This window comes from Myotis lucifugus, unplaced genomic scaffold (genome assembly GCF_000147115.1).
Source record: "Myotis lucifugus unplaced genomic scaffold, Myoluc2.0 scaffold_793, whole genome shotgun sequence".
In the NCBI taxonomy this organism is placed as follows: domain Eukaryota; kingdom Metazoa; phylum Chordata; class Mammalia; order Chiroptera; family Vespertilionidae; genus Myotis; species Myotis lucifugus.
In genome coordinates this window covers 264,243-275,022 of record NW_005871841.1, presented here as the reverse complement: position 1 = coordinate 275,022, position 10,780 = coordinate 264,243, and the positions used below count along the sequence as shown (strand labels likewise).

The following is a 10,780-nucleotide window of genomic DNA, read 5'->3' as shown; positions in this document are numbered from 1 at the left end:
CAGGCTCCCAGGAGGCGTCCCCACCAGAGCCCAGTAGGGCTGTGCTCGTGTCTGACCTTTCCCTAGACAGTGTCTAGAACAGCCAGGCCCCTCTCTGTGAGCTGGGTCCCAGCCCTCACAACTCACCCCCCAGCCCCGGGGCTCCCCTCCCTCTGCAATCATGACCGTCGGCCGTAACCCATGCCTCAGGGCCCTGGACTCTGGTGTCATCTGGACACCATGTTGGCCTGGCCCCTAAGCCGTAGTACAGAGGAAACACAGAGCTGTCCTGCTGGGCTGGGTGGGGCTTGAGCTTCCAGCCAGCAGGGGGGGACAGACCCCTTCAAGGGGCTGTGAGTCCTTCCCCTCAGGATGGTGTTGCCCTGCCCTTTCCCCTGGCCAGGCTCTGTGGGCCCAGGCAATATGTACCCTGGGGACTACCCTCCATGGGCAAGTGATGTGGTCCCTAGGGTCCCGAACCAGAGCTGGACAGTGCTTTGGGGCATTTGTGGATGAGGCTGCCCCTGGCCAGGAGTTCTCAGACCCTGAGGTGGACTGAAGGTCCAGCAAGGACATGAGAGGGAGAGAGGGTGGGAGGGAGGGAAAATTCTTCCTTTCAATCAGAGCATCTTCTCTCTCCTCTTCATCCTTCTGTGAGGCAGACATCCCATAGCTGTGAGCACATGCCCAGAGGTGCCCCCACCCACCAGACCTGGGGTGTCCACTCAGTTGATCCTGACCCTGTGACCCTCCCTGCCCCGGGGGACTGTGGGTGGCACAGTGGCTGGGTGAGGTGAGCTCAGAGTCCAGGCCCTGTGACCCTCTGGCTTGGTCAGGGGGCTCCCACCCTGTGTGTCCATGGGCCAGGACCAGCTGCCCTGTGCTAATGTATGGAGGGTGGTGGGACATTCAGAGGGGTGGCCAGCCCCTCAAGCAAGTGGAAGCAGAGAGGGTGCCCCCACCCAGTATGCTCATTTCCCTGTGCCCATTCTGGGTCATGTGGGGGATGTCCCCTATGCTGGGAGGTGCACAGAAAGAGGCCAGGTGTGGGCGCTGTGGATGGTGAAGGGCCAGGTGAGTGGTGCAGAGGAGTGGAACTTGGGCTCAGTGCCGCTCCCACCCCCTACAAAGGAGCCCCTAGAGACCTCTGCTCCCCCGCCTGGGTGGCTCCCACACCTCAGCTTGGGATGTCCCCTCCTCGGGCTCACCTGGGCAGTGACTCCTGCCTATCATAGGTCATGATCTGGGGGGGGGTCATGTCCACCTATCAGTGACCTCTGCTCTCTGCTTCCAGACCCCACCTCCCAGGATTACAAGGTGGAGAACAGCATCCGCTTGGGCCTGGCAGGCGTGATCTTGCTGATCCTGGTGGCGATTCTGGTGGAAGCTGGGCTCAGCCAGCGCAGGTCCCCACAGGGACCACAGGAATAAAGACAAGGGAAGCCTCGAGAGATAGGGGGCCCCAGGGCCACAGCAGGGACTTCCCCCAGGGCCCAGAAGCTCACACTGGAGCCCAAGAGATTCACAGATGCCCCTGCTGTTGTTGAAGTACTAGAGAATCCACATGGGTTATGATGCTTGGTGTAGGGAGTTGCTCTATGGTTCAGCCTCGGGATGCCCTGTGGCAGGGCCACAAACAAGTCGCAGCCTGGAGGGCAGAGCTCTCCTAGCATAATTAAGCCTGACCTTGTAGCCTTCCTAAATTCTTTCCTGAGTAATTAATGGGCTGTGGAAGGTGCAGCAAGTGTTGCCAAAAAAAAGAACATTTGTATATATGTTCATCTACCCTTGTTTTAATCAGACTATAAAATAAAGCATCAGCTTTCAGGCTGGGTGTTTTCTGTCCTCATCCAGACATGGGAGATCCACTGAGCCCCAGCTATATTCTCTTGTCTGTCTTTTCTTCAATCCTTCACTGCCCTTCCTCAGGTTCACCCTTGGCCATACTGGCACAGCACATGTGGCGCCCAACGTGGGGCCTGAGTATGGGGAACTACAATTGCAAGGTGAAAGGACACTCCAGTGAAGCACGTGCAGAAAGCAAAAATTAAGGGAAGGAGTGAATTTAGGTAGCAGCTTGGTGTAAAACATGGGATGTTAAGACCTTCCAAATCTTAGGAGTATAAAGAAAAATCTGACCCTCCAGAAGGAAATCCAAAAGCACAAGCTTTGCATTGACAACATCTTCATATCGACGGCATCAGCATCTTTGGGTGGAGCCAGAGTATCGTCACTGTCAGCAGAAGCCTAAATGCAGAGACTATCACCCTGAGGCTCGCCAACCTGCATCAGTTGTGGGGCCTTCTCATCAAGGAGATGGAGAAGCTGCACTGGCAGCTGGAGGAGGTACAGGAGACCCAGAGAGGCTCTTTGTCCCTTCAGTCAAAAGACTGGATGTTGACCCAATGATAGCGATGGGAGAGAAGAAAATGAAGACTATGCAAGGGACCAAGGTGCTGACTAGATTTGGTGAGCTGCCAGTTTTCTCTAAATTCTTGCACGGCCAAACCTGAGGATTCTGAGTTGATAACTTTCATTTTGTAGCTGAAAATGTTAATATGTCTGTAGTTTGATTTCTCTTATTGCTGTGTTTCATTGGCATTATTTTGTTATTTTTTTAATAGCCAGAGTTATGTTCAAATTTAAGTTTATTGTAGTAGCTTAAAAACAAAAAAGGGGGAGATATAGGAAGCGGCTCTAGGGTCAAGGTTTGGGCTGACCTGTGGCAGGGCCACAATCAAGTCCCAGCCTGGAGGGCAGAGCTCTCTTAGCATAATTAAGCCTGACCTTGTAGCCCTCCCTAATTCCTTCTCAAGTAGCTAATGGGCTGTATGAGGTGCAGCAAGTGTTGCCAAAACAAGAACACTTGTATACATGTTAATCTACCCTTGTTTTAATCAGACTATAAAATAAAGTATCAGCTTGCATGCTGGGTCTTTTGCATCCTCCTCCGGGCATGGAAGATCAACCGAGCCCCAGCTGTATTCTCTTGTCTGTCTTTTCTTCAATCCTTCACCGCCCCTCCTCAGGTTCACCCTTAGCCATGCTGATGAGGCACAACAGGGCCCAGAGGGGCCAAGAGACATGGATATCAAGCCTGAGCTAGGTGCCTTCTGCCCTGCAGAGTATGTGGGGGCAGGCTGAGTCCTTTCAGTGTCCCCCTCAGCTCTGTGCTCGCCCAGGATTAACCTGGAGGTGTGAGAAGAGTTTTATGGTTTCATGTTTGCAGGTGAGAAACTGAAGCATTTGCATAAGGACATGTGTGTTTGGGGACAGTGTGCCTGTGAGGGCCAGATGACAAGCCATTAAGTTTTCCTGCCTGTATAATCTGTCTACCTTTCTATGTATCTCATTATCTATCATTGTATCTATTTAACTATCTATGTAACTACATATCAATCTAATTATCTATGTATCTATCTATCTGTGTTACTATGTTTCCATCTATCTATGTAACTAAGTATCAATTCAACTCTATGTGTCTAAGTGTCTAAATATCTATGTATGTTAGTATCTGTGTATGTATCTATGTCTCTAAGTGTCTATGTGACTATCTTGATATCCATCTATGCATCTATGTATCTACCTATGACAATATCTGTTTGTGTGTCTGTGTTACTGTATTTCTATATTTCTGAGTATCTATATGTCATTCATCCATCCTTCTGTCTTCTGTGTCTGTCACTGATGAATTTCTTCTGTGTGGCTTTCATCTGGGCACGGCCTCTCCCTGATTAGGAAACATCTCACTAGCAATGCCTCCCGGAAACCACGGCCTCTCAGGTTCTCCAAATAGGGGAACGAGGGCCTGGGAGCAGCCACACTCCCTTCCTGACAGACCACGGAAATGAGCCCCTGACCTGGCCCCTTCACACTTCCTGACTGACCGGGCCTAGGCTTGCCTCACCGGGCACACGGGCAGAGAAGCGGTTGAGAGGCTGCCAGTATGTACTCCCGTCCCACCACCCTCCTGGGCCTGGGTGAGTCAGAACGCAGGGGGGAGGGCCACAGGGCAGAGGGGCGGGACTGTGGGGGGCGCCCAGGCCCCACCTCCACCCAGTGCCTGAGAGCCCACTCAACCTGCAGGCTCTGTTTCCTTTGTGTCACCTGGGCCCCAGCTCCAGGGGAGGGTCCCAGGCTGTTCTAGACACTGGGAGGGGGGCAGGTCAGACACAAACACGGCCAGGGGGGTGCTCTGGTGGGCAGGCCTCCTGGGAACTTGTCTGAAACCCGTTATAGGGGAGGGAGTTACCCAATGGGAGCCATGCTGACCAGGGGGGTTGGAGGTTGGTGGGAGATGCAGTCCTTGACCCTGTTTAAGTTACGAGAGCAGGAGGGCACTTGCCTCACTGGGGCTTCCCTTGCAGGGCTCTGCCTGGGCCAGGTGATCCACATGCAGGAGGGTGAGTTTGCCTTTTTTAATTTAGTTTTTCACACAAGTTTCATGTTCAGGCAAAATATTGTTTTTTTGTTAGAGCCCGCTTCTGGTGTATCTTCACCTGGAATGAGCCCTGAGCCTCTCTGATTTTCTGGATCTGTCTGTTCTGATGCCCGCTGGTTAAGTTACCTTCAGAAATCCATCCTGTTTTTCACTTTCACAAACACTATTTTCCCCATGTACCATGGCCTCTTCCCAGGCTGAGGGCTCCTGTGCTTGGCTTGGCTCTTTCCCACCTGACCTTCTAGTTGCAGCTCAGGACCTCTCCCCTCTGCCTCTGATGAGAGGACGGGTCTGCCCCCCTCACCCTGAGCCTCCCTCACTTACCCCGTGCCTCCCACACTTAGCTCTGAGCCTCCCACAGTCAACCCTGGGAGAGTATCAGAGCGTGTGTATGTGCTATGCACACTCCCTCCTCAGCCCTGTGCTCCCTCTACCCTTCCCCCAAGAAGGCAGGGATCCTCCTGTGTTTCTCCTATTTTTGGAGCCAGTGGCACAAGGAGGTGTCTGTAAAGGGAGAGATGGGAGCTGAGCTGTGGCTGAAGGATTCAGGGAATGAGTTCTGGGGCTCGGCCAGCTCTGTCTCCATCAGGGATTGAGTAACTTGGATGCCTTCTTCCTGTTTCAGGGCTAGAGCCCTCTCTCCCCCTGCCCAGCCCAGTTTAGACACTTGGGGTTTCAGGAGCCTCAGACACAAGGAAGAGGAAATGGGCTGAGAGGAAAGTGGTAAATGCAGAGGGAACCTGAGTGAGTGATGCTCAGAGGATGTGCCCAGGAATCTGGGGTCCTCACCCACTGGGGTCCTGGGAGCAGGTCTGGGCTGGTGTCCACCCCAAAACAAATTAGACTTCCCATGGGGCCCTGCAGCACCCATTGGTCCCCACAACCTTCTCCAGCTGCTTTCAGACCCAGCCAGGTCACTTCCACCCGCTCCACACCAGCGTCCCTGTCTCCCGAGTGACCTGCTCATCCTCACCCTCTGCTTCACACCCAGTACTGTCTGTCCCCCTAGAGAGTGACTGTGGGGAGGGAGACATGCCCAGGCCCCAGGCTGCTCTGACACCTCCTGTGTCCCCCTGAGAAAAGCCCACAATGTCATCAGAACTTGTGTCACATGAAGAAGTCATTGGAGTGATGAGAATTCAGTTTCCTGGAGGGGGAAGGGGTGGTCTGTTGAAGAAGGGATGGTGCAAATGGTCTAGAATTGGGCTGTGGTGAGGGTTGCACAGATCTGCAAATTTGTTAAGCACCACTGAGCTGCACGCACAAGACACGGGATGTATAATGTGTGGAGTTTTCCTCATGATGGAGCCTGAGATCCTGCTCTGCTTCCTCCCAGGGGTCCAGCCCAAACCCTCCCTCAGGGCCGAGCCAGGCCCTGTGGTCCCCTGGAAACGGCCTGTGACCTTTGTGTGCCGGGGCCCAGCTGAGGCTAAGGTATGTCTCCTGGAGAAGGATGGAAGACGTGTACACCATTATCAGGACAGTGTGCCACTAAATGGCTCACAGGGGACAGAGGCCAGATTCCTCTTCGCTGTGGTGAGTGAAGACACTGCAGGGAGTTACCGCTGCTTCTGTCTCACCCAGTCCGGCTTGTCTGAGCGCAGTGAGCCCCTGCAGCTGCAGGTGACAGAGGAGGACTCCACTCTGTCCTCAGGTTGGTCCCAAGGCCCTGCACCCTGTCCCAGCTGCTTCTCTGTCCTCGGGCTCCCTGCCCTCCTGCTCACCCCCATCCCTGGGGCTCCCCTCCCTCTGCACACATGACCCTCAGACTTCACCTCTGGCTCAGGGCTCTGGAGGCTGGTCCCATCTGAACACCAAGATTGCCTGGATCCTGATCCCAGCATCAGAGGGGACACAGAGCTGTCCTGCTGGGCTGGGTGGGGCCTGAGCTTCCAGCCACCAGGTGGGGACAGACACTTCAAGGGGCCTGTCCTTCCCCTCAGGATGGTGGTGCCCTGCCCTTTCCCCTGGCCAGGCTCTGTGGGGCCCAGGCAATGTTTCCCCTGGCGTCCACCCTCCATGGGCAAGTCCCATGGGGCTTGCTTTGGGGCATTTTTGGATGAGGCTGCCCCTGGCCTGGTGTGGTCAGACCCTGAGATGAACTGAGGACCCAGCAAGGACATCGAGAGGGAAGGAGAGGGAAGGAGGGAGAGACGGAAAATTCTTCCTTTACCACCGATTGTCTTCTCTTTCCTCTTTATCTCTCTATGACTAAGCCATATCAATAGTGGAGTATAAGCCCTGAGTAGGAGCACAAGCCCTGAGTTGGCCCCCAATATTGAGGCCTGAGGGTGTCCACCAGTTGATCCTGACCCTGTGACGCTCACTGTCTTAGGAGACTGTGGAACCAGTGGCACAAGGAGGCGTCTGTAAAGAAAGGGATGGAAGCTAAGCTGTGGCTGAAGGAATGAGGGAATGAATGCTGGGGCTCAGCCAGCTCCTGCCTCTGTGGGGATTGGATAACTTGGATGCCTTCTTCCTGCTTCAGGGCTAGAGCCCTCTCCTCCCCTCCCCAGCCCAGTTTAGACACTTGGGGTTTCAGGAGCCTCAATCACAAGGAAGAGGAAATGGGTTGAGAGGAAGGCGGGAAATGCAGAGGGAACCTGAGTGAGTGCTGCTCAGGGGCCATGCCCAGGAGTTAGGGGTTATCACCTACTCTGGTTCTTTGCACAGGTCTTGGCTGGCACTGCACCCCCAAACCCATTAGACTTCCCATGGAGCCCTGCAGCCCCCAATGGTCCCCACAATCTCCCTCTGCTGCCTTCGACCCAGCCAGGTCATACCCACCATCTCCCACTCTAGCGTCCCTTCCCCATGAATCACCTCCTCATCCTCACCCTCTGCCTCCCTCCCAGCCCTGTCTGTCCCCCTAGAGATTGGCCATGGGGAGGGGGACCTGCCCAGGGCCCCAGGCTGCTCTGACTCCTCCTATGTCCCCCTGAGAAAAGCCATGATGTCACCAGAACTTGTGTCACGTGGGGAAGTCACTGGAGGGATTAGTACTCAGTCCCCTGGAGGGGGCAGAGGGGTGGTCTCTTGAGGAAGGGATGGTGCAAATGGTCTAGATTTGGGCTGAGGTTGTGGTAGCACAACTCTGCAAGTTTGGTGAGAATCATTGACATACACACTTAAAACACAGGAGGTGTGAGGTGTGGCAATTTCCTCCTGATGGAGCCTGAGATCCTGCTCTGCTTCCTCCCAGGGCCCCTGCCCAAACCCTCCCTCAGGGCCGAGCCAGGCCCTGTGGTCCCCCGGGGACGGCCTGTGACCTTCGTGTGCCAGGGCCCAGCTGAGGCTAAGGCATGCCACCTGATGAAGGATGGAAGACGTGTACACCATTATCAGGACAGTGTGCCTCAAGATGGCTCACAGGGGACAGAGACCAGATTCCTCATCCCCGTGGTGAGTGAAGAAACTGCTGGGCGTTATCGCTGCTTCTGTCTTACCCAGTTCAGCTCATCTGAGCTCAGTGAGCCCCTGCAGCTACAGATGACAGAAGAGGACAGCTCCACTCTGCCCTCAGGTGGGTCCCAGGGCCCTGTACCCTGTCCCAGCCCCGTCTCTGTCCTTGGACTCCCTGCCCTCTTGCTCACCCCCAGCCATGTAGCTCCCCTCCCTCTATTCACATGACCCTCGGCTGTCAACCCTGGTATGGGCCCTGAGGTCTGGTCTGTACACCAAGGTGGCCTGGATCCTGAACCCTGCATCAGAGGGGACACAGAGCTGTCCCTGCTGGGCTGGTTGGGGCCTGGGCTTCCAGCCACCAGGTGGTAACAGACCTGTTGGTGCCCTGTCCTTTCCACTGACGAGGTTCTTGGGGCCCAGGCAATGTGTCCCCTGGGGTCCACCCTCCTTGGGGAATTTCCGTGGTGCATGTGGTCTCTGACCAGGGCTGAGATGTGCTTTGGCACTTTTGGATGAGGCTGCCCCTGTCCAGGTGTGGTCAGACCCTGAGGTGAAATGAGGGTCCAGCAAGGACATGGAGAGGAAGGAGAGGGAAAATTCTTCCTTTAAATCAGTGTCTTCTCTCTCTTCTCTTCATCCTGCTGTGACTCAGATATCCCATGGCTGAGAGCACATGCCCAGGGGTGGCCCCCACCCACCAGACCTGGGGGTGTCCACCCAGTTGATCCTGACCCTGTGACCCTTCCTTCCCTCGGGGACGGTGGGTGGGACAGTGGCTGCGTGAGGTGAGCTCAGAGTCCAGGCCCTGTGACCCTGTGGCCAGGTCAGGGGTCACCCAACCTGTGGGTCCATGGGCCAGGACCAGCTGCTCCATGCTAATGTAGGGAGGGTGGTGGGACATTCTGAGGGGTGGCCAGCCCCTCAGACAAGTGGAAGCAGAGAGGTTGCCACCCCAGTATCCTCATCTCCCTGTGTCCCTGCCCAACCCTGGAGCTCCCCTCCCTCTGCACACATGACCCTCGGCCTCCACCCCTAGCTCAGGGCCCTGGAGTCAGGTCCCATGTGGACACTGAGATGGCCTGGACCTTGAGCCCCGGGTCAGAGGAAACACAGAGCTGCAGTGCCTACTACAGGAGTTACATTTTATTATTAAGTTCTGTGGAGGCCCAGAGAAAAATGTGTCTTTCAAATTCTGGGCCCCCAATATGGAGGAAACTCTCTTTATTTATACTTTTCTAGTCCTTTCTCCCAAGTTTGGAATGAGACTTCTAGGCCTTCTGAGAAAGAAGGCCTGCGTGCTGGGAAGGGGCCATGAGACCATATCTCAAGGCCTGGCCTGATGTCAGTACCTTCCTATCTATGTGTTTAGGACAGCGTGCCCCACCTGGCCGAAGCGCCAGATAATGCAGCCCAGCACACCCTCTCTTCCCCTGCCCAGTCCAGTTTAGACACTTGGGGTTTCAGGAGCATCAATCACAAGGAAGTGGGAATGGGCTGTGAGGAAGGTGGGAAATGCAGAGGGAACCTGAGTGAGTGCTGCTCAGAGGACATGCCCTGGAGTCTGGTGTCCCTCACCCACTGGGGTCCTGTGAGCAGGTCTGGGCTGGGCTGGAGCTCCACCCCCATTAGACTTCCCATGGGGCCATGCAGCTCCCATTGGTCCTCACATCCCCCCACCACCCAGCTGCCTGCAGACCTGGCCAGGTCATTGCCACCATCTCCCACTCCAGCGTCCCTGTTCACTGAGTGTCCTGCTCATCCTCACCCTCTGCCTCCCTCCCAGCCCTGTCTGCCCCCCTGGAGAGTGGCCGTGGGGAGGGAGACATACCCGGGGCCCCAGGCTGCTCTGACACCTCCCGTGTTCCCCTGAGAAAAGCCCACGATGTCACCAGAACTTTTTTCATGTGCAGAAGTCATTGGAGTGATGAGAATTAAGTTTCCTGGAGGGGGAAGGGGCAGGGTTTTGGGGAAGGGATGGTGCAAATGATTAGAATTGTGCTGTGGTGAGGGTTGCACAGCTCTGCAAGTTTGCTAATAACCATTGAGCTGCACGCTTAAGACACGGGAGGAAAGAGGTATGTAGATTTCCTCATGATGGAGCCTGAGCTCCTGCTCTGCTTCCTTCCAGGGCCCCTGCCCAAACCCTCCCTCAGGGCCGACCCAGGTTCTGTCATCCCCAGGGGACGGCCTGTGTCCTTCGTGTGCCGGGGCCCAGTGGGAGCTAAGTCATTCCGCCTGGAGAAAGATGGAAGAACTGTAAGCCCTGATCAGAAGGGTGTGTCTCAAGATGGTTCGCAGGGGACAGAGGCCAGATTCCACTTCCCCTCTGTGAGTGAAGACATTACTGGGCGTTATAGCTGCCTCTACCAACATGTGTTTGATATCTGGTCTGGGCTCAGTGAGAGCCTGGAGCTGCAGGTGACAGAGGAGGACTCCACTCCGCCCTCAGGTGGGTCCCAGGGCCCTGCACCCTGTCCCAGCCGCGTCTCTGTCCAGGCTCCCTGCCCTCCTGCTCACCCCCAGCCCTGGGGCTCCCCTCCTTCTGCACACATGGCCCTCGGCCTTCACCCCTGGCTCAGGGCCCTGGAGTCTGGTCCCATCTGGACACCAGGATCGCCTGAAAAATGAGCCCCTCATCAAAGGGGACACAGAGCTGTCATCAGGTGGGAACAGACCCCTTCAAGGGGACTGAGTCCTTCCCCTCAGGATGGTGGTGCCCTGCCCTTTGCCCTGGCCGAGCTCTGTGGGGCCCAGGCAATGTGTCCCCTGGGGTCCACCCTCCAGAGGCAAGTCCCATGCTCCATGGGGTCCCTGACCAGGGCTGCATGGTTCTTTGGGGCATTTTTGGATGAGACTGTACCTGGCATGTGGTCAGACCCTGAGATGAACTGAGGGTCCAGCAAGGACATGGAGAGGGAAGGAGTGAAAATTCTTTCTTTAAATCTGAGTGGCTTC

At 55.6% G+C, this 10,780-nt stretch overlaps 1 protein-coding gene across 1 annotated transcript; it reads left to right on the top strand.

Moving 5' to 3' along the window:
* Positions 1-3,793: 3,793 nt before the first annotated feature.
* On the top strand, positions 3,794-10,517 carry LOC111823017 (immunoglobulin superfamily member 1-like). Its single transcript, XM_023747099.1, has 6 exons — positions 3,794-3,959; positions 4,347-4,382; positions 5,757-6,074; positions 7,623-7,943; positions 9,954-10,274; positions 10,405-10,517. The coding sequence occupies exons 1-6, from the start codon at positions 3,926-3,928 to the stop codon at positions 10,515-10,517; spliced, it is 1,143 nt and encodes a 380-aa protein (XP_023602867.1). The 5' UTR covers positions 3,794-3,925.
* The last annotated feature ends 263 nt before the right edge of the window (positions 10,518-10,780 follow it).

Coding starts and splice junctions, on each gene's coding strand:
- LOC111823017 (XM_023747099.1), top strand. CDS start 3,926: ATGTACTCCCGTCCCACCACCCTCCTGGGCCTGG. Junction 3,960..4,346: donor CACCACCCTCCTGGGCCTGG/GTGAGTCAGAAC, acceptor CTTCCCTTGCAG/GGCTCTGCCTGGGCCAGGTG. Junction 4,383..5,756: donor GGTGATCCACATGCAGGAGG/GTGAGTTTGCCT, acceptor GCTTCCTCCCAG/GGGTCCAGCCCAAACCCTCC.